Source organism: Myotis nattereri (assembly GCF_964212035.1).
Source record: "Myotis nattereri genome assembly, chromosome: 15".
Classification (NCBI taxonomy): Eukaryota; Metazoa; Chordata; class Mammalia; order Chiroptera; family Vespertilionidae; genus Myotis; species Myotis nattereri.
Window position 1 is genome coordinate 33,865,171 of NC_138090.1, and position 21,424 is coordinate 33,886,594.

Here is a 21,424-nt window from a genome sequence, read left to right on the forward strand (position 1 = left end):
CACAGTTATTAAGGGGCAGAGCCCAGATTCAAAGTCAAACCAAGCCAGCCTCCAGGGGAGAGGCTAAGGGCCAAACAAGTCAAACAGCCTGGTAGCTAGATTTAGCTCCTTATAAAAAGCCCGAAAAAATACTGAGTGTGCACAGGTTGGAGACTGGAACCAGAGAGCAAGGGAAGCCTCCAAAGGCAGCTGGAGTCGCCACTTTTTCTCCCAGTTTTGGCATTCCCCGCCCACCCCGCAACCAGGCCTTGGCCAGTGGACTCGTCCTGTGCCAGACCCCCTCTTTAGAGATGGGAAGTCTGAGATGACACTTCGGGGCCGTCCTGGAAAAATGACTCTGGTGACCCTGACTCAGAGGGTAAAGGAATGCGGGTGGAGGCGGCGTCTCACAAGGCAGTTTTGGTAGGCGGCAAAACCCTACCCAGTTTGACCGCCATCCTGCTGCCCCAAGGTCCCGGGAAATCTAGACTAGCGGTAGACCCCGCACAATGCGGGCGGTTGGCCCCCGATCGCGAGCTAAATAAAATTCGGGGCTTCCAGATGCTGTCGCGACAAGACCAGGATAGGGGCCGAGAGCCAAGAGCCGCGTTTCTGGCGGGCCGAAAACCGTATCCGTAGCCGGGTGGAGACCAGTTTAAGGGGAGAAAGTTCACAAAACCTATGGGGTCACCTTAGAGGTCTTGACCCGGGTTGGAGAGGTGTTGGGAAGACCTCAGATCTGTGAAATCAGCGCGGGGACTCCGTCCGGGCGAAGCCCAAGCAGCTACAACCAATGGACGAGGCCGAGCGCGCGCGCAGGCGCAGTGGTAAAGACGGCAGTAGGACCGCGCGGAAGCGGGCGGGGCGCCCGGCCTGGGCTAACCCGAGGCGCCGCCTGAGTCACGCGCCCCGCCCTACGGAACCGGCCTCCGCCAGAGACCCGGGAGCAGCGGAGACGAGCGGACCCGCGAGAGGCGGTGAGCGCCCAGCCACACTACCTTGTACTTCGTACGGCCCCAGACCCGACGAGATCCTAAAGTCCCGGCTTCAGAGGTCCCCAGACTGATGATCTGAGATTCGAACCTGCAGACCTGTCCTGCCCGCGTTATCTCGCCCCGGACACTCTTCCACCCTCCGTCCTTGGACTTGAGAGGTACCCCGTAAATTATGCTCTCGTGCCCCCCATTCTAATGGGAACCCCGTTATCCCTGGCCCTGGTCTTACTCCCACGATCTCAGACCCGAGCCCACAGACGCAGCGGTGACACTGTGATCCCGCTGCGGGGAGTATCTGAATTTCCAATCCCACATCCTGAATTTCCAAAACCTTGTCCCGGGGGCCTCCAGGCCGAGAATCTGACCCGCCTGAGACCCATAGTCCAGTTCTGGGGCCCTGACTAGAGCCCCCAGACACATCCGGAATGTCTTACACTAACTTGGCGCTCCCGGGAACCCACCAGACCCGGACCCCCTAGCCTTAATGATGCCTAAGCGTAGACTCACCCAGGGTCATTCAAGGCTGACGAGGACCCTTTGGATCCAGAAGGGGTTTCAAATGTCATCATCAGTCCCTACCGCACCCATCCGAGCACTGCCATCCCCCAGCAGCCCGGACCACCATTCTGAACGGACTCTTTAAGCCCAGCCAGAGGCCTCACTCCCCACGTCCAGCTACCTGAATTTCTCATTGTTATGGGTTGGGGTGGGTTCGCGACCACCTAACCACTTTTTTCTCTTTAGGAACCTAGAGTCGCAGCCATGTTCCTGGTTAACTCGTTCTTGAAGGGCGGCGGTGGCGGCGGGGGAGGCGGGGGCCTGGGCGGGGGCCTGGGGAATGTGCTCGGAGGCCTAATCAGCGGAGGCGGAGGCGGAGGCGGAGGCGGAGGCGGCGGAGGCGGCGGAGGCGGCGGAGGCGGCGGCGGCGGTGGCGGTGGCGGAACTGCCATGCGCATCCTGGGCGGGGTCATTAGCGCCATCAGGTAGGGCGGGGCCTGAGGGGGCGGGGCCTAACGTTGGAGACTGTCGGGCGAGAATAGAATGGGGTAACCTGGAGACTGACCTGGAGCCTTCATTAGGCTGGGCCGGGCCTGGGCTGGGAAGCCGTCCTTGAGGGGCGGGTCGTAAGGAGGCGACTGCAGCTCGTGGAAGCGGGGTTACACCTGGGGGGTTGCCCTCTGTTGGATCGTTGCTGGGTCCGGGCCGGGCTTTGGGAGGTGGGGCTTACTCGGGCTGGACCCCGCCGGCTTCCGCTAACCTGAAGATGAACGTTAAGGGGGCGGAGCCAGCGAGGCTGGGTGTCACTTCATGGGGGCAAGGCTTGTGTTATGCGCCTGGCGCGGCCGTCCTAGGTGGGTCCATGAGAAGGTGCCCCCAGAAGAGGCCGAACCTACTGGGATAAGAGAAATAGCTTTGAAGGGGCTCAGCCTGGCTGGGGACTAGCTGGATTAAAATAGAAAAATGTCCTGGTGGAGGTAGGGCAGATTTTCTAATTAGCCTAATTAGAGGCCTAATTAGCCTTGGCCATTGAGCAGTGATCCCTCCAAAGAGCTGGAACTAATGGAGCTGGGGCGGGGTGCTGGGAAGACACAAGAGTTCAGGAAGCCGTAGCGATGAACTATGTTCCTAGACAGATGGGATCGGAGGAGTTTGACTCCCCGAGAAGCGGGGGCAGAACTTTTACGAAGTGAGCCCTCGGAGAGGCTGAGTCTATTGAGGGAGCTGCCATTGGGCAGGTGTGCTCTGGTAGGAGTGGAGCCTACCTTAAGGTCAGGCCTCTGAGTTTCCTCACGGGCGCAACCAGGGCAACAAGGATAGGGACAGGTGTGCTCGCTTCGGCAGCACATATGCTAAAATTGGAACGATACAGAGAAGATTAGCATGGCCCCTGCGCAAGGATGACACGCAAATTCGTGAAGTGTTCCATATATTAAAAAAAAAGGATAGGGACAGGTGAGGACAAAAGAGATAGGGCAGGCGGAGGGAGCAAGCAGGGATGGTGGCAGTCTGGGTTTGCGCGGGTTGGGGTGTGGGAGCTAGTGCTAACTCCCCTGTTTCCCTCCAGTGAGGCGGCTGCGCAGTATAACCCAGAGCCCCCGGTAAGCTGCCCTCCACAACCTGAGACCTTGCTTCCACTCTGAGGCCTTTTCCAGCACTTCTCCTTGTCCCTTTGGAGAAGCTCACCCCTTCCATGTCCCTCTCATTAAGTATCTCCCTTGTCATGTCCACAAACAGCTATTACCCACTCCTTATTCACTGACCACCTCTCATTCCTTTGATCACTCAACTACTCAGTCCACTCTGGGTGGCAATCTAGGGCTGTACTGGCCAGGGCTCCCCTCCCCACCTCTTACTCTATCTTCTACGAGATCTCCTCCCTCTGCAGCCCCCACGCACCCATTACTCCAACATTGAGGCCAATGAGAGTGAGGAAGTCCGGCAGTTCCGGAGGCTCTTTGCCCAGCTGGCTGGAGATGTAAGTAACCCCGTCCTAACTCTTCCATAATTTCCCTTGGGTGGCCCTTGTACAGACATTCAACCATGGCTATCCCAAAGTTCCTATCCTCCTTCATAACACGCCCAGATCCCTTTCAGTCACCCCTGACCCACCCCAAACTTCCCTGTAGGACATGGAAGTCAGCGCAACAGAACTCATGAACATTCTCAACAAAGTGGTGACCCGACGTGAGTGACTGGGGTTAACACATTGGGCAGGTTTAGAGGTATGGCAGCTGGGGTAGTAGAGACCTCTGGCCTCTGACCTTCAACCTGTCCCCCACAGACCCTGATCTGAAGACTGATGGTTTTGGCATTGACACATGTCGCAGCATGGTGGCCGTGATGGATGTATCCTTGAGGGCACTCTGGAAGAGGCCTTGAGTGAAGAAGGAATTTTCTGAGAGCATGAGTGGGAACCAGGGTACAGCTTGCATACCCACAGATGTGGATAGGAATACATTAGAACACACCCACCTATGGACATGTGGCAATCAATAATAATATCAGCTATCATAACTGGCACTTGTACATCAGAACCATTCTGTTAGACACATACAATTATTATATTCCATTCTATAGGTAAAGAAACAGACTCAGAGAGAGGCAGTCATTTGTCTGAAGTTATAAATAAAGAGTAAGTGGCAGGATAGGAATTTGGACTCCAGGTCTTTTGGGCTTGAGAACCTAAGCTTATAATTTCCTTTGGGTGACCCTTGTACAAACATTCAACCATGGCTATCCATAGGTATGCCTACATGCACATATATACATGCACACACAAGAGCACACCCATATACACGAAGATATGTGATGGCATATGCACAGGAACACATGTGTCTATTTGCACATGGCCAGTCATTAGCTGATTTTGGATATATGCACACTCAGCACATAGGTCAGTACAGACACACACATATATTCATGTTGTGTGATCATGTGATTATATAAGAGTTACATGCAAAAGGTTTAGCATAGTGTATAATAATAGAGTGGTCTGTACATGTTTGGTGTTACTGTGATCATATGCAGGTAGTTTTTTTGTTGTTATCCACATCAGAGGATATTTTTTCCATTGCTTTTCAGAGAGAGTAGAAGGGAGAGAGACAGACGTGTCAGTATGAGAGACACATATCAGCTGGTTGCCTCCTGTACTATTGGGAGATGGGAAGTGAATCTGCAACAGGTATGTGCCCTTAACTAGGAATTGAACCCACAACCCTTTGGTGCGAGGGCCGATGCTCTGACCACTGAGCAATGTCAGCCAGGGCTGCAGGTAGATTTTTCAGCTCTCAATCTGTTTCTGTCTCTGTGACTGGGGAATATTACTTGTGGGACTGGTGTCTTGAGGATTTAGTGAGCAAAGTTATGGTCTGAGAAGCTTAAAACTGGTGTGTATACTAGGTAATCTGGTAAGTCTTGGTAGGTTGTTATTGAGAATTTATCAAGTGCCAGCACCGGAGGTAAGAGCTTTCTGCCAATATCTCATTCTGCTCTGATCACAAACCCATTATGTATTCACTACTGTCCCCTCATTTTCTTAGAGCTCTAAGACTCACAGCCCCTGTTTTTTTTATATGTTCTAACATTTAGGAAATCAAATTACTATCAAGGATTTAATAAACGAGAAATTAGTAACTATTCAGGTGAGAAATTTATAGTTTGGAAAAGTTCATTATAATTCCACAAGGTTATGTTTAAAGAGAGTCCTAACCATTTAGAAACATAAAGTGGCCCTGGCCAGGTAGCTCAGTTGTCCTGATAGGCCAAGGTTGTGGGTTCAATCACTGGTTAAAGCACATACAGCAACCGAGGAATGCATAAATAAGTGGAACAAAACAAAATTGATGTTTCTCTCTCCTTCCCTCCTTTCCTCTTTCTCTACAATCAATAAATAAAATGAAATGAGAACATAAAGTAAAATTTGTATGGATAAAACAAGAAATAGCAACACATCCAAGGTAACATGACTAGGGTGAGATAGGAACTGGGGTTTTAGCCCATGTTTCCCTGCTTGGCAGTTACCATTTTGATGTACACAGGGTGTACAATGCACACATTTAGTACAGCTATTCTTAACACCCTTCTGCCAGAGTGACACAACAGGAAAGCTGGGTTTCGAGGAATTCAAGTATTTGTGGAACAACATCAAAAAATGGCAGGTGTGTGGTGACCTCTTAAACTTAGCATGAAGACTTCTAAGCCATGGAGATGCTGTGCCCCATGATGCTCATTTGGTCCCTGAACTCCCTGTCCCCACAGGCCATATACAAACAGTTTGATGTTGACCATTCAGGAACCATTGGCAGCAGTGAACTTCCAGGGGCCTTTGAGGCAGCAGGTATGGCTGGTGGGGACATGGTGGGGATGGGAGTAGGATTGGTGAGACAGCCCCACTGAGCTGGTCTGAGTCTGAATCTGGGACTGGGAGTGGGTTGGGCTTCATGGCCCCGGCACCTGAGAGACTAAATCATTGTCAGGGTTCCATCTAAATGAGCATCTCTACAACATGATCATCCGACGCTACTCAGATGAGGAAGGGAACATGGATTTTGACAACTTCATCAGCTGCCTGGTCAGGCTGGATGCCATGTTCCGTGAGTGACACTGCAGCTCTCTTCGGAGCAGGGGTGGATTTTATTTGTTCAACATCCAAGGGATTACCCAAGGTCTTTGAGCCTAACCCTGAGGTGGGCAATGGTAGGGGCACTGCAGTGACCAAAACAGCCCCAGATCCTGCCCTCACATCACTCACAGTCCAGTGGAGGAAAGGCAAATCATCAGTGACAGCTCAATGGTTGCTTCTGGGCTAGAGGAGGTTCAGGGTAGAGTGATGGGGGCTCTGAGGGGAAGCTCAGGGCAGAGTGCATTTAGATTTGTGATTATGGAATCTCTGAGGGCTTCAAACTAAGAGGCAGCCTGAAGGGTTAAGGAGGGCTTCCTGAAGGAAGGCACATGTGAGCTGAGACTTTAGGGGTGAGGAGGAGTGATCCCGTGAGAGAGTGGGGATGAGTGTTGCAGTGGAAACAGCCTGTGTGAAGGCCAAAAAGGAAAGAGAGGATGGTAGTTTTGGTGTTTTTTGTTGAACTCAGTTCAGCATGCTGAAGAGGGGGTGGGATGGTGAGACAAAAGGCTGTGAGGAGGGGACAACAGGGACTGTATCATAAAGGTTCTTTTGAACATTAATGCACTGAATCTTTAAGATCACCCTGAGAATTGGGAATTATTGTCCCCATTTTATAGAGAAGGAGTCTAGGGTTCAAGGAGACAAAATAGTTTGCTCACAGCCACTCAGCAAGGAAATTAATTCCAAAGCCAGAATTTGAACTCCGACCTGTTTGAGAGAGTTGAGTGAAAGGAAGCAAGAACAATGGGCATGTAGGGCTGTGAATGCCAATTTTTAGGGGTGCTCAGAGAGTGGGGGCAATGGAGAGCTACAGTAGGTTCTAGGCAGGGGAGGGATGGTCAAATTTGGCTTTGATCCCTTGGCATCCCAAGAGACTAGGGAGGACCATACATTAAGAGCATGGGTAGAGGAAAAGGGACAGGTATGCCAGGGCTATGAAGGGAAGGCAGGAGTGGACAATAGGGCAGATGATGCCAAAAGTCATGTGTGAGAAGGCCCAAGAAATGTCCACTGGAAGAGGGTCAACAGTAACTGCTGGGAGTGCTGCATCTAGGACACCAGGTAGTATGTGGACATCTGAGGGTGGTAACAATGTAGAATGAGAGAGAGGAAGCAAAGGCAGTGTGGGCACCTGTTTGCCCAGGTTTAGCTGTGGGTGGAGAACATGGAGGGGAGTTTCAGGGCAGGAGTGGGAAGCATGCCAGACGGTAAGGCAGGAAGTGAAGCCTGCAGAGTTTCTTTCCAATAGTCTGTTTAAGCTAGAACTGGAGGGCTCAGAAGTCGGTGGGAAGCTGGGACTTGGGCAGAGGGTGATGGTACATGGAGGCCATTATTGAGGTGGGTAACAGCCTGGGTTTCAATCCCAATTTCCTCACTTTCTCACTGCGTGACCTGGAACACGACACTTCTCTGTGCCAAATTTTAAAATGACACATCTCTCAGAATTGGATTAAATTAGTTAATATATGAAAAGCACTTTATACAGTGCTTGGCACAAGGTGCTAAATCAAGTACTAGCTACTATTATCATCCCATATATTAGTATATTTTTATCCTAAAAGCCACCCCCTCCCCCCTTCCCCAACCCTTTTCTTCTCTAGGTGCTTTTAAATCTCTTGATAAAGATGGCACTGGACAAATTCAGGTGAACATCCAGGAGGTAAGAACTCCCATCCTGCCCTCCCTTTAGCTCTGAACTGGATTCCCTCCCCCCTATTTTCCCAACAGTCCCTGGGGAGGGCAGAGAAGGGCTTCTGGTATTCTAATCCCAGTTCTCACTCTCTGTGCCTTTCTCTCCCCAGTGGCTTCAGCTGACTATGTATTCCTGAGTGGGAACCCCAGACCTCTCCTCATCACCTCACATTAGGTGTCACCTTGGACATTTTGGTCTCTCCCAGGGCTGATCCTGTCTGCAGTCATGTCTTTGTGGGTCCTGCTGACCCACCAGCTTTTCCATTTTCTGTTGGCAACTAGCTTCTCAGACAACAGCTAGGGCTCAACGTGTCCCACCATGCCACGCCCCAAGTTACATCTGGCTCTAGGACACTCTAACACCCTGTCCCATGGGTCGCTCCACCCTCGGCATACCCACTCCACAGCCCTTCTCACGCATCTATGCTAAGTTGTGTCACTTCCACACCCCAAGGTAGGAAGGGAGATTCTCCTAAGTTCTGGGAGAATCACCCTAGGCCCTATGCACCGTGGCACACCAGTTCAGTTAACCACCCAGCCATCTGAACTCCAGGTCCTAACAGGCCACATATGCTCCAATGCCTTTGTATTCTGCCCCAGCCTGCTAGACCCAGGAGGAAATAAATGCACCCCAGTTGCTGCTCTAAGATCTGCCTCCTGTTCTGAGAGTTGAAGGGTGGCTTAGGCTCTGTCTGGGGCAGAGGGAGTCTTGGTCCTGGTGGTGGAGTGGGGGTGGTTTTGTGGGTCTTTGTGTCTATCCCAAAGGCTGGATCTGCATGTCTTTCTCACAGTGGATCCCAGTCAAGTTATATCCTCATTCTTGCTAAGATACTTGAGAGAGTCTGGAGTTGAGAGTGGGACACAGAGGCCTGGGCACTCCTGCTCCTGCTGCAAGAGCAGGGCTGGTGGGAAGTGTCCGTGTCACCCCTGGTTCTGTCTCCCAAGGTCATGTTTGTCCGCTCTCATCTGTGCATGAGTGAGTTTGTTCTTCACTTGCCTCTTAACTATTTCACCATGACCACATTTAGCATCTTCCTTCCCACCCCCCAGAGCCTCTGAAGGGAGAGGAGGGCTGCTATCCTAGGATACATATCCCTGTCCCACTCAAGGACACCACCCTCGGTCATCAAAGCCTGAGGGGGCAGGGGCAGCCCAAGGGTACTGTTTGGGGTCCCCAACCCCCCTGGGAAGGCTGAGAGGCAGTGACATCCTAGGAACAGTCCTGGTCTAAAATGAGGGACTCAAGGCTTGGGCGATGGGCTGTCCATAGGACAGAGATTACTTGCTAATGGGAGGACGGAGTGAGGGGTGCACATAGAGGCCAGGGCGGGGCTGGGTTCCCCAATTAGCCAGCACATTTATTGATGCTTGTTCAAGTCCTTCAGGTCCTGCAGGCTTCTTGGTCTCACTTCTGGTGGGGGAAGGAAGCCCAGCCAAGGCAATACAGACTGTAGACCGTGCCTGGGGAAGGAGTGTAGGGGATACAGAATGAGACCCTAATTGCTTCCTTGAACCCCATATTGGGTTTTTAAACCCACCTGCAGACTCACCAACCACCAGTCTGGATCCCAGCCCCAGTTCATGGTTCAAACTCCCTCCTCAAACTGCACTTGAGGTGGGGAATACCTGGTCTTTGATCCAGACCAGGCCCTGAGCTTTCTACCCAGCTCCTGCCAGGCCCCCAGGGCTCCTCCTGGGACAGAAGCCCAAGTCCTAGGGAGCTCCCCTGTCCCCCCTATATGCTGGCCTGGACGCCAGTACAGTCCCCAAACCTGGCCAGCCCAGAACCCAATCCCCTCCCTAAATTCCAGCCCGAGAACCAGCCCCCTTCCTCACTCCAGCTTGAGCCCGCCTCCTGCAGTTCAGTCCGAACAGGCCCTGCACTCACCTCCCAGACACAGTCCCATGGTCAATCGGTAGAGAATGTTGTCGGTTCCCCCGCCCTTCAAGTGCACCGGAAGGTCATTGTCCGCCTGATGTTGGGGGCGTCCAATAAGAAAAGGGTGCTGTTGTCGCGAAGACGGTCTCCCCCGCCTCCCTCTGGATCGAGCTTGCGGCCCCCGCCCCGCCTACCTGGAAGAGTTTCTGTTTCTCCGCCACTCGGTTCTCCAAGCGGTTCCGAGCTGTTGAGCTGAAGGAGCGAATCAACGCCTGGGAAGCCTGGGGGAAGGCGGTGGGTGGGAATTAGAGGCACCTGGAGAGGCGTCTCGAAGTGGGTCCAGCGGGGGTTACGGGGGCGGCCCTGGGACTTGAAAGCTTCCCAAAGGCAAGATCAGAGTTGCCAACACGAGTGGGGGAGGGTGGACTGTCAAGAAAGACCCCGAAGGGGACTAGCGCCTGGAGGGTCTGACTTGGAGGTTACGGTAACCTCACTGGTGGTCCGTGAGGTCCGAAAGGTTGGCGACCGCTGGACGGTCCTGGAAGAGGAGCGGACCCAAAAGGGAGGCGCAGTCCCCTGAATTAATGGTAGAAGCCCAGGTCCTGGAAATATCCCCTATGGAGTTTCCAGACAGCCTGAGAGGTCCCGGGAAGGGAAAAGTGTTAAATTCCCAGTGCCTGGGTCCCGAGGTGTTAGGAGCCCTGGACGAAGGGAAGGTTAAACCCTGGACTCTGGGCCATGTTAGTGTCCCCGGCTATCTTGGATTGGGAGGTAAGGGTGGGGGTCCCAGGCTGTTAGGCGGGAGACTCGAACCCTGAATGGGCTCACGTTCCAGTGCCCCAGATCCCCGGACGTTTAGAGTGTCTCGTATTGGGGTGAAGGCTTCCGGGATGGGGGGCCCGGCCCGTGGGGGCCCTCACCCGCATGGCCCTCATTCTGCGTCCTCCTCTGCGGCTGGAGTCACCTCCCTCTCCGGCAAGGACACACAGTGGCCTCCCCTCTTGGTGCATCCCAGGCCACGCCCCAGCTACATCACAAGTCAGGTCAGTCTCCGCCTCTGCAAAGTGGGGTGGAGCCGGAAAAAGCCTGCGGCCAGATTCGGATTCGCCCAATAGGCCCGCAGAGGAGACTCTCCAACCCCACCCCCGCGCCGAATGGTTGAGGCATCCATCTATTACTCATCTCGGAATTTCCATTGGTCCAAGTGGGGAGGAAAGCGGTTCCAAGGAATATATGTTTTGGTTTGTTTCTGAGGAGGAATTGCGCCTGGGGCAAGTGCATTTTCTTCAAGTCTTCTCGGATCTCCTACCCTGATTGCTACTGCAGAGCCAGCGAGGTTGGGATGACACCCAACCAAACTGAGCCACACCGGCCAGGGCTGGATGAATTTAAAATAAGGTTTGTGGATTAGATAATAACTTTATACCAGTATTAATGTCCCTATTTTGATGATTGCATAATGTTTATGTAACAATGTTTTTAGTATTGGGGGGTAAAAGGGTATCATATCTGTAACTTACTGTAAAATGATTAAGACACAAGATATATATCCATATTCTGTTCGATTCTACTTCTATCTGATTCTGATGTGCAGCCAGGGTTAAACATAGTTTTATCGACCAGTAATAATCCTGGCCTTGTCTAACAATTCTCTTTTAAAGAAGGCTTTTATAACAATCAAATTCCCTTAACACTTTCAGCCCTGGCCGGGTAGCTCAGTTGGTTAGAGCATTGTCCCATTACACCAAGGTTGTGGGTTCCATTGCACATACAAGAATCAACCAATGAATGCTGTAGGGGAGCTAGAGATGTAATATGTCTCCAGCAGTAAAGGCGTGGGGGAAATGTTTAACTTTCTGTGACTGTAACTCTCTGTAGCCGCAGGTTTGACCGACTACCCAGAAAGTCAGAATACCGCCCAAAGGTAAACATCACGCCCCAAGAAGGTTAATGAATGTATAGGGTGTGGATAACTGCCTGATGTTATCTGTTAATTTAGACTTGCATTGTACTTTCTGGTGGCCTGCCACATGCTTTTAATATGAACCCTCTATAAAACAGAGACCCTGTCCTGGGATGGTGTGGATATATTACTGATGGCCACTGCTGGAAGCAAGCAGCTGCTTTGCCTGTTTGTGTGTTTCTCCTATTAAGCTCTAATGAACTTGAATAAGGTTATATGTCAGTTCCTTGGAATCCATCCTGAATTTAGACTTTTGGGGCTTTCCCTCAACAAAAGCATAAATAAGTAGAACAAAAAAGTGATGTTTATTTCTCACTGTCTCCTTTGCTTTCTCTCTAAAAGCAATCCATCAATAAAAATTAAAGAAAACAAAATCCCTTAACACTTTCAAACTATGCTTGTAAATTGAATATCTTAGATTTTTTCTTAGAGGCCCAGTGCACAGATTTGTGCACCGACAGGGTACCCTGGCCTGGCCTGCTCCCTCTCATAATCTGGGATCCCTCAGGGGATGTCAGAGAGCCAGTTTCAGCCCGATCCCTACAGGCCAGGCTGAGGGACCCCACCCATGCACAGATCCGTGCACCAGGCCTCTAGTATGCATATAAGATCTTTGGTTAATCTCTTCCCACCCTCAACCCTCACCCCTTCCCTCTGAAATTCATCAGTCTGTTCCATGTTTCCATGCCTGTGGTTTCTGCTCCTGTGTTGAGCATCTTCCCCCTGGTGGTCAGTGTGCATCATAGCTACCAGCCTGTTGGCTGGTCAGCCAGCTGCTTAGGCTTTTATATCTACACTAATAAAAGAGAAACATGCAAATTGGTGTCACTCCACTATGCCCACCAACCAATCAGGATGAGTATGCAAATTTGCCCAACAAAGATGGTGGTTAATTTGCATATACAGGCATGGAGCAAAGATTGAAGGCTCCGGCTGGAGTGAAGACTAAAGACTGAAGAGGCTTGGCTTTTCCGCTGTGGCCGCAGTGGAGAAGCCAAGCCTCACTGCGGCCACAGTGGAGAAGCCTAACCTCAAGGCTTGGCTTCTCCACTGCGGCCGGACTAAAGGCCTGGGTCCCGGGTGCCGGAGGAAAACTGGTGCTGGCAGCCAGGGGAAAGAAGGCCTATTGCATGCATGCAAAGGGCTTCTAGTATTAGTATATAGATGGTAGGCTTGAAACTGGACAACCAATGGGTTGGGGCTGCCTGTAACTACTTGAGCCAATTAAGCAGAGACAGGGTTGAATTATATGAGCATTTATTTCAATACTGCTGGCAGTATGGGACAGCAGCAAGTCATCCACAAAAATCTCTCCACCCCCACCCCCATAAGCCAGCTGCTTATATTGGGTAGGGCAAACATTACATGGGGAAGTAGGAATTATAGGCCTGGAGAAGTATGCAATGAAGGCTGGAGTGGGACACTATTGTTTGGGCAACAAAGTTGTCGATCTTTCCATGATATTAGGCAGTTCTTGAATGAGAATGGACCTCATTCTAAGGTTGACTGCCAGGTCCAAGGTTGACTCCTAGGTCCCAATGGTGTACAACTCCCAGCCAGGTTAGAATGTCCATTCTTTAATAAGAACAAGGCAATCACGGTTAACAGTGATTAATATTTCTTATATTATAGCTAGTCCCCAATGTTCTATTTTTGCCCCTAACATTTCCCCACTGCTATTTCTATCATCTCATATCTATGAGATTAGTTTTAGATAAAAAATCTCATCCTGCTAGACTGCATTTGCTTCTGCTTTGAAAGCAGTTCACCCATGGAACACAGCGAATGCAGGATCTAAAAAAGAGGAAGACATTGAATACAGCAGCAAGCAATTAGGCTACAAAAAATAAACAGGAGAAAATTTAAAAAGAATTCCTGCATCCCAGACAGGTTGGGTAGCCAGGAAGTTAATGTGGATAAGTAAAAAAACAAAACAAACAAAAAAAACCCACACCCCTTCTGATTGTTTTATCTTGGAGATGGTTTCCCTAATTTGTTGAATGTTGTTTTCTATCAATTGAGAATTGTCAGAAAGATTAAAACAGCACATTCCTTTAAATTCCTCACAACCGTGGTTATGCCACAACAATAAATAATCTATTGCTGCCCAATTCTCTAGAACTACCTTCCTGACCTGGCTCAGCTCTTGATTTATCCCCTGTCTAGCCCTGGAAGTGGCATTCATGGCTTTTACCATGCCACAAGCCAGCCAGGTCACTTCTACATTAAGGGAGCCTGCCGTTACCAGCATAACAAAAATGGTTAAAGCAATATAATCAGCAGGGCTCCACGGGTGGAGATCATCATTGTAGTCCAGTGCCACCGTCCTGAGAAGGTCTCTTTTGGTTTGGACCCTGTGATGTTTCTGAGGCATAAAAAGACAGTCACCCAAAGGAACAGGGCCCCCTGGGGCTGTTAGCAGGGATATATGAATAAACAGTTACCTCACATATCAGAAACCACCCAGCCAGCAGCTTAGTATGTCCATTACTATAATGGAAGGTGAAATTATCAGAACAATTCATATTATAGTTATTACATACTGAAAGACAACTAGAACTCAGTAAAAGTGTGACATTTGCCACAGGGAACGACTACAGTAACCTTTAGAGAAAACATCCCTGCATCCTTTCCCAGACAGTGGGTCCCAACATATAAAGGTCCCCATATGTGACTTCCCAAAATGAATGGAATGATTCCATATATTATCAATAGGTGTTCCAACTCCTACTTGGCAAAAATGTAAAGGTCCATTCTACAGAGGCTCCTCCATTGTCAGCTTTAGAGCACTTAGAGTGGTGAGACACACGTCTCAGGATCCCATCCATTTCTCCTCCAGTTGGCCCATCATCCTTGCTCTGCTCATGTCTAACTGCCCAGCACATCCCCCCACTCAAGGATGTTGGCTCTGAATTCTTTCAGAGAAAAGGGGCAAGGGTCTGATGTGTAACTGCTTCATGCTGAGGAGAGAGGAAGTTTTCCTTCAGAGGCAAGAGATCCTTGCTCTCTGTCAGAAGTGTGATGAGGATTGGGCATGGAAGGAGGGAGCAATGGTGTCTAGAGGTGGTATTCCCTGATACGAGTAGGACTTGTAACCTGTGGAGGCAAACTGTGTTATGAAATTTTGTATATTGGGGTAAAAGCTAGAGATAAATTCAGGATCCAGTTCAATTCATAGGTGAAATATAAAGCTTTGAGTCTAATATTCACAACTGTGTGTTATAAAGTCCACTGAAACACAATTTCTCCCCGCGCCGCCCCCCCCCCCCCGCCAAATAAAAATCATCCTTGTTTTTATTAAGGAGCCAAATTAAGACCAATTTATTTACTGTATTGTTATGGTTTCAATTTGGCCTGATCATTTGTGTGAACACAATAAGAATAGCAATTGATCATATAAGCCTTTTTTAAAAAAAAAATTTGCTTTGCTGGAATTTCATGATTGAACTTTAGCCCCTCAGGGCAAAGAGCTGAGCCACCTAGCTGCCCTCAGGTTTTCCTGCAATACCTGTAGACTTGGGTGAATTCCTCACGTTCTTGAGGTTCCCAAAATGTCTTAAGGTTCCTTCCTTGCCATCTCTCAGGAAAGCAACCTTGCTTCAATCCTTACCTGGAAAGGCTGCCATGAAACACGTGATCAAGCAAGGTACCACACTTTTATCCAAGGGGCTCTTATTTGGCTTCATTCTTTAAAGCTTTCTGGTGACAACCAGAGTCCAGGCATGTTAGACACAACATGCCAAAGTGTTGGTTAATAAAACCACAATTGGAAACTGGTCTTACTGAATTCATGCAAAGAAACGTATTGTCAAGACGCATTCATTAAGAATTGCCAAATTCGCCCTATCCGGTTTGGCTCAATGGATAGAGCGTCAGCCTGCGGACTGAAAGGTCCCGGGTTCAATTCTGGTCAAAGGCACATGCCCGGGCTGCAGGCTTGATCCCCAGTAGGGGACGTGCAGGAGGCAGACAATCAATGATTCTCTCTCATCATTCATGTTTCAGTCTCTCTCTCCTTCTCCATTCCTCTCTCTGAAATCAATAAAAATATATATATTTTAAAAATTGCCAAATTCTGGAGGAATAAGGTAGGGAAAGAAACATAATTTACCAAACTGCTTTGAAAATGCTTCCTTATATCTAAAAAACAAAGATTAAAAATCAGCAATACTTTCAACAAAAGTCACAAAAACTATAATTATTTTTAGTTCATTTAGTCCCATAATCAATTTTTGTTTCCCCTGATTTGACTTGCCAGTACTTCTATAAATCCAGATAAATTTATAGGCTCCTGGAGATTTTTAAATTTTAGTTATGTGCATATATAAGTAGAATATAGTTGTTAGTTCTTTATTTAATAAAGCTTTCAGCAGGCGTGGCTAGTGGTTGAGTGTTGACCTATGAACCAGGAGGTTGCGGTTTGATTCCCGGTCAGGGCACATGCCCAGGTTGTGGGCTAGATCCCAGTGTGGGGTGTGCAGAAGGCAGCCAATTGATGATTATCTCTCATCATTGATGTTTCTATCTCTGTCTCCCTCTCCTTTCATCTCTGAAATCAATAAAAATACTTAAAACAAAACAAAACATAAAACAAACAAAACCAGCAACAACACTGTGACAAAAGGGTCATAAACGCAAGCATAGGCTAGCAAAACTTCAGTTCCCACAATTAAGAAGATCAATTTTTAAAAATATATTTTTTATTGTTGATTACAGATATTTCCCATTCTCTCCCCACCCCCCTGCCACCTTCCTCTAAACCCATAACCACCCACCCAGGTCTTCACTACCCTATTGCATGTGTCCATGGGCTATGCATATCCTATCTAATAAAAGACAAAAAGGGTAATTAACCGTACCTCCACTACGCTTCCCATTGGCTAATCAGCGAGATATGCAAATTAACTGCCAACAAAGATGGCGGCCGGCAGCCACGCAGCTGAAGCGAGCAGGAGGCTTGCTTGCTCCAGTGATGGAGGAAGCCAAGGTTCCCCGCCTGCCGCGGTCCGGCTATGAGCTCTGAAAGCAACAGCTCCAAAAGCAACAAAGTTTCAATTATAGAAGCTAAACAAACTACAGATACCTGCTTTCAGCCAGCCGCAGCCTCAGAGCTGGGAGCGCCAGTGAAGGCAACAGAGTTTCAATTATAGAAGGTAAATAAATCCCAGAATTAAAAAAAAAGAAAAAAAGGAGAGGCTGGGAGCTTCAGTCGCAGGCCAGCCTGAAAATGGCCCTCAGCCCCTCACCCTGACTGGCCAGGCACCCCAGTGGGGACCCCCACCCTGAAGGGGGTGTGGCCAGCCTGAAAACAGCCATCAGCCCCTCACCCAGGCAGGCCAGGCACCCAAACGGGACCCCCACCCTGATCTGAGACACCCTTCAGGGAAAACGAGCTGGCCCCCATCCATGCACCAGGCCTCTATCCTATATAGTAAAAGGGTAATATGCAAACTGACCCTAATAGCAGAAAGACTGGGAATGACTGGTCACTATGGTACACACTGACCACCAGGGGGCAGATGCTCAATGCAGGAGCTGCCCCCTGGTGGTCAGTGTGCTCCCACATGGGGGAGCTCTGCTCAGCCACAAGCCAGGCTGATGGCTGCCAGTATAGCGGTGGTAGTAGGACCCTCTCCCACCTCCTCAGCAGCACTAAAGATGTCCAACTGCAGCTTAGGTCTGCTCCCCGCTGGCAAGTGGACATCCCCTAAGGGCTGCAGGGCTGCCAGAGGGTTGTCTGATTGCCAGCTTAGGCCCAATCCCCTGGGGAGCAGGCCTAAGCCAGCAAGTGGTCATCCCCCGAGGGGTCCCAGACTGCGAGAGGGCATAGGCCTGGCTGAGGGACCCCTCCCTAGTGCACAAATTTTTGTGCACCGGGCCTCTAGTCCTATCTAATAAAAGAGAAACATGGTAATTAGCGTACATCCGCTACCCTTCCCATTGGCTAATCAGGGCGATATGCAAATTAACTGCCAACTCCAAATTAACTGGAGTTGATACAGAGTTTTGATTATAGAACCCAAACAAACCAGATACCTGCTTTCAGCAGCAGAGGCCTCAGAGCTGGAGCCAGAGCTAAAGCTGGCCCAGAATAAAAAAGAAAAAAAGGAGCAGTTGGGAGCTTCAATCACCTGCCAGCCTGAAAACAGCCCTCAGCCCCTCACCCAGGCTGGCCAGGCACCCCAGTGGCGACCCCCACCCTGATCCAGGACACCCTTCAGGGCAAACCAGCTGGCCCCCACCTGTGCACCAGGCCTCTATCCTATATAGTAAAAGGGTAATATGCCTCCCAGCACTGGGATCAGCGGAGCTGAGAGGCCTCCTGGCACCGGGATCAGTGTGACAGGGGGCAGCACCCAAACCCCCTGATCGCCCTGTGGCTCTGTGTGTGACAGGGGGCGGGGCCACAACCTCCCTATCCTCCCTGCTCTGTTTGTGACAGGGGAAGGTGCCCTAACCCCCTGATTAGCCCTGCTCTGTGTCTGATAGGGGGGAGCTCCCCAACCCCCTGATCGCCTTGCAGCTCTGTGTGTGACAGGGTGTGGCGCCCCAACCCCCTGATTGGCCCTGCTCTGTGAGTGACAGGGGGCAGTGCTCCAACCCCCTGAGTGGCCCTGCTCTGTGCGTGACAGGGGGTGGCGCCGCAACCTCCCCATCCACCCTGCCTTGAGTGTGACGGGGCGGTGCCCCAACCCCCAAATCGGCCCTACCCTGTGCGTGACTGAGGGTGGCATCGCAACCTCCCGATCCGCCCTGCTCTGTGCATGATAGGGGGCGGTGCCCCAACTCCCCAATCGGCCCTGCTCTGAGCCCAACCAGGGGCTGCACCTAGGGATTGGGCTTGCCCTCTGCCACCCGGGAGCAGGCCTAAGCCAGCAGGTCATTATCTCCAGAGGGGTCCCAGACCGCGAGAGGGCACAGGCCGGGCTGAGCGACCCCCTCTCCCCCCCCGAGTGCACAAATTTTTGTGTACCGGGCCTCTAGTCTATACTGATAAAAGGGTAATATGCTAATTAGATCAGGAGACCTTCCAGACGTCCTTCCGGACGGACATCCTTCTGGACAAAGCCATGGTGGTGCATCCAAGGCAGAAGCAGTTAGGGATGATCAGGCTGGCAGGGGAGGGCAGTTGGTGGATCAGGCCAGCAGGGGAGGGCAGGTGGGTGCGAGCAGGCTGGCAGGGCGGACAGGTGGGGGTAATCAGACTGGCAGGAGGGGAAGTTGGGGGCGAGCAGGCTGGTGTGGGGGCATTTGAGGGTGATCAGGCTGGCAGACAAAGTGGTTAGGGGCGATCAGACAGGCAGGCAGGTGAGCGGTTAGGAGCCAGCAGTCCCGGATTGTGAGAGGGATGTCCGACTGCCAGCAGTCTGACATCCCCCGAGGGGTCCCAGATTGGAGACGGTGCAGGCTGGGCTAAGGGACAACCCCCCCCACTGTGCACAAATTTCATGCACCGGGCCACTAGTCCTATATAATAAAAGCCTAATATGCAAATTGACCAAACAGCAGAACGATCTGTGGAATGACCACCAGGGAGCAGACACTCAATGCAGGAGCTGCCCCTAGCCTGCAGACCCCAGGCCAGCCAAGGCAGGTGCCAGTAGGGGCTCCCCAATCACCCTGCAGGTTGCCCCACAAATCGGTCCTTATTGCCCGCCAGGCCTAGGGACCATACCCATGCATGAATTTTGTGCACCAGGTCTCTAGTAAGTATGTAAATTCTTTGGTTTATCTCTTCTTGTCCCCCTAATCCCACATCTAGGTATGTCAGTCTGTTTCTTGCCTCCATGCTTCAGGTCTTACGTTGTTGGTCAATTCATTTTGCTCATTAGATTCCACAAATAAGTGAGATCATGTGATATTTGTCTTTTTCAGATTGGCTTATTTCATGGATTGGAAGAATTAGCATAATATTTTCTAGGTCCATCTATGCTGTCCCAAAGAGTAAGAGATCCCTCTTTTTTACAGCTGTATAGTGTTGCATAGTGTAAATGTCCCACAGTTTTTTTATCCACTCATCTACTGATGGGCACTTGGGCTGTTTCCAAATCTTAGCTATTGTAAATAACACTGCTATGAACATAGGGGTGCATTTATTCTTTCTGATTGGTTTTTAGGATATATTTCCAGAAGTGGGATTGCTGGGTCAAAGGAAGTTCCATTTTTACTTTTTTGACTATGCTCCAATCTGCATTACCATCAGCAGTGAATTTCACATCCCTTTTCTCCACATCCTCGCCAGCCCTTGTTGTTTATTGATTTTTTGATGGTAGCCATTCTGACAGGAATGAGGTGATATCTCATTGCGGTTTTAATTTGCATTTCTCTGATGATTAGTGACTTTGAGAATTTTTTCATGTGTCTCTTGGCCATCTGTATGTCCACTTTGGAGAAATGTCTATTCAGGTCTTTTGCCGATTTTTTGATTAAATTGTTTGTCTTTTTTGTTGAGTTGTATGAGTACTTTACATATTTTGGATATTAACCCCTTATCAGATGTATTATTGGTAAATATGTTCTCCCATTTGGTGGGTTTCATTTTTAATTTGATGGTGGTTTCTTTTGCTGTGCAGAAGCTTTTTACTTTGATGTATTCCCATTTGTTTATTTTCTCCTTAGTTTCCTTTGCCCTAGGAGATGTAACTGTAAATATATTGCTATAAGAGATGTTTGAGATTTTGGTGCCTATGTTCTCCTCTAAGATTTATATGGTTTCATGCCTTACATTTAAGTCTTTTATCCATATTAAGTTTATTCTTGTGTATGGCTAAGTTGGTGGTCTAGTTTCATCTTTTTGCATGTGTCTGTCCAGTTTTCCCAGCACCATTTATTGAAGAGATTGTCTTTATTGTATGTTCTTGCCTCCTTTGTCAAATATTAATTGACTGTAATGGTGTGGGTCAATTTCTGGGGTCTGTCTCTGTTCTGATCCATTGGTCTATATGCCTGTTCTTGTGCCAGTACCAGGCTGTTTTGGTTATAATAGCTTTGTAGTATAGTTTGATATCTGGTATTGTGATCCCTCCTACTTCCTTCTTCTTTGTCAAGATTACTGCAGCTATTTTGGGTCTTTTTGGGTTACATATAAATTTTTGGAGTATTTGTTCTAGCTCTGTGAAATATGCCACTGACATTTAATAGGGATTGCATTGAATCTGTAGATTGCTTTGGGTAGTATAGACATTTTAATTATGTTAATTCTTCCCATCCATGAACATGGCATACACTTCCATTTGTTTGTATCTTCCTGTATTTCTTTTTCAATGTCCTATAGTTTTCGAAGTACAGGTCTTTTACCTCCTTGGTTAAGTTTATTCCTAGGTATCTTATTTTTTTTTGTTGTTGTTGCAGTGGTAAATAGGATTGTTTTTTTAGTTTCTCTTTCTGAGAGTTCATTATCTATAATAATCTATAATAATAAAAGTATAATATACTAATTAGACTGGACATCCTTCTGGATGACCTTCTGGACGAAGCCAGGGCTGCGAAGGAAGCCAGGGTCACGGGTGCCAGAGGGAAGCTGGTGCCAGCAGCCGGGGGAAGGAAGGCCTACTCTTGCATGAATTTCGTGAATTGGGCCTCTAGTCGTTGTATAAAAGTGCCATCAATTTCTGGATGCTGACATTGTATCCTGCTACATTGCTGAATTCATTTATTAAGTCTAGTAGTTTCCTGGTAGAGTCCTTAGGGTTCTCTATGTACAATATCATGTCATCTGAAAATAAGGACTGTTTTACTTCCTCCTTTCTAATTTAGATGCCTTTATTTTATTTTTTCAAATGTAGTGGCAATTA

General features: G+C 49.3%; 2 protein-coding genes across 2 annotated transcripts in view; one reads left to right on the forward strand and one right to left on the reverse strand.

The window, feature by feature from the left end:
• The first annotated feature begins 908 nt into the window (after window positions 1-908).
• Window positions 909-8,435, forward strand: CAPNS1 (calpain small subunit 1). Its single transcript, XM_081107909.1, has 11 exons — window positions 909-1,132; window positions 1,719-1,957; window positions 3,040-3,073; window positions 3,361-3,450; window positions 3,602-3,659; window positions 3,757-3,821; window positions 5,564-5,632; window positions 5,733-5,811; window positions 5,951-6,067; window positions 7,698-7,756; window positions 7,899-8,435. The coding sequence occupies exons 2-11, from the start codon at window positions 1,737-1,739 to the stop codon at window positions 7,923-7,925; spliced, it is 819 nt and encodes a 272-aa protein (XP_080964035.1). The 5' UTR covers window positions 909-1,132; window positions 1,719-1,736; the 3' UTR covers window positions 7,926-8,435.
• A 690-nt stretch (window positions 8,436-9,125) lies between these two features.
• Window positions 9,126-21,424, reverse strand: part of LOC308531054 (uncharacterized protein) — a 72,400-nt gene continuing 60,101 nt past the window's right edge. The window contains exons 4-7 of the mRNA XM_081107908.1: window positions 10,588-10,724; window positions 9,862-9,948; window positions 9,677-9,761; window positions 9,126-9,249 (exon numbers count right to left, since the gene is read on the reverse strand). Of these exons, the coding sequence (XP_080964034.1) occupies window positions 9,194-9,249; window positions 9,677-9,761; window positions 9,862-9,948; window positions 10,588-10,724 (365 nt within the window). The 3' untranslated portion in view covers window positions 9,126-9,193. The remainder of the gene's footprint in view (window positions 9,250-9,676; window positions 9,762-9,861; window positions 9,949-10,587; window positions 10,725-21,424) is intronic.

Coding starts and splice junctions, on each gene's coding strand:
- CAPNS1 (XM_081107909.1), top strand. CDS start 1,737: ATGTTCCTGGTTAACTCGTTCTTGAAGGGCGGCGGTGGCGGCGGGGGA. Junction 3,074..3,360: donor AGTATAACCCAGAGCCCCCG/GTAAGCTGCCCT, acceptor CTCCCTCTGCAG/CCCCCACGCACCCATTACTC. Junction 3,660..3,756: donor CAACAAAGTGGTGACCCGAC/GTGAGTGACTGG, acceptor TGTCCCCCACAG/ACCCTGATCTGAAGACTGAT.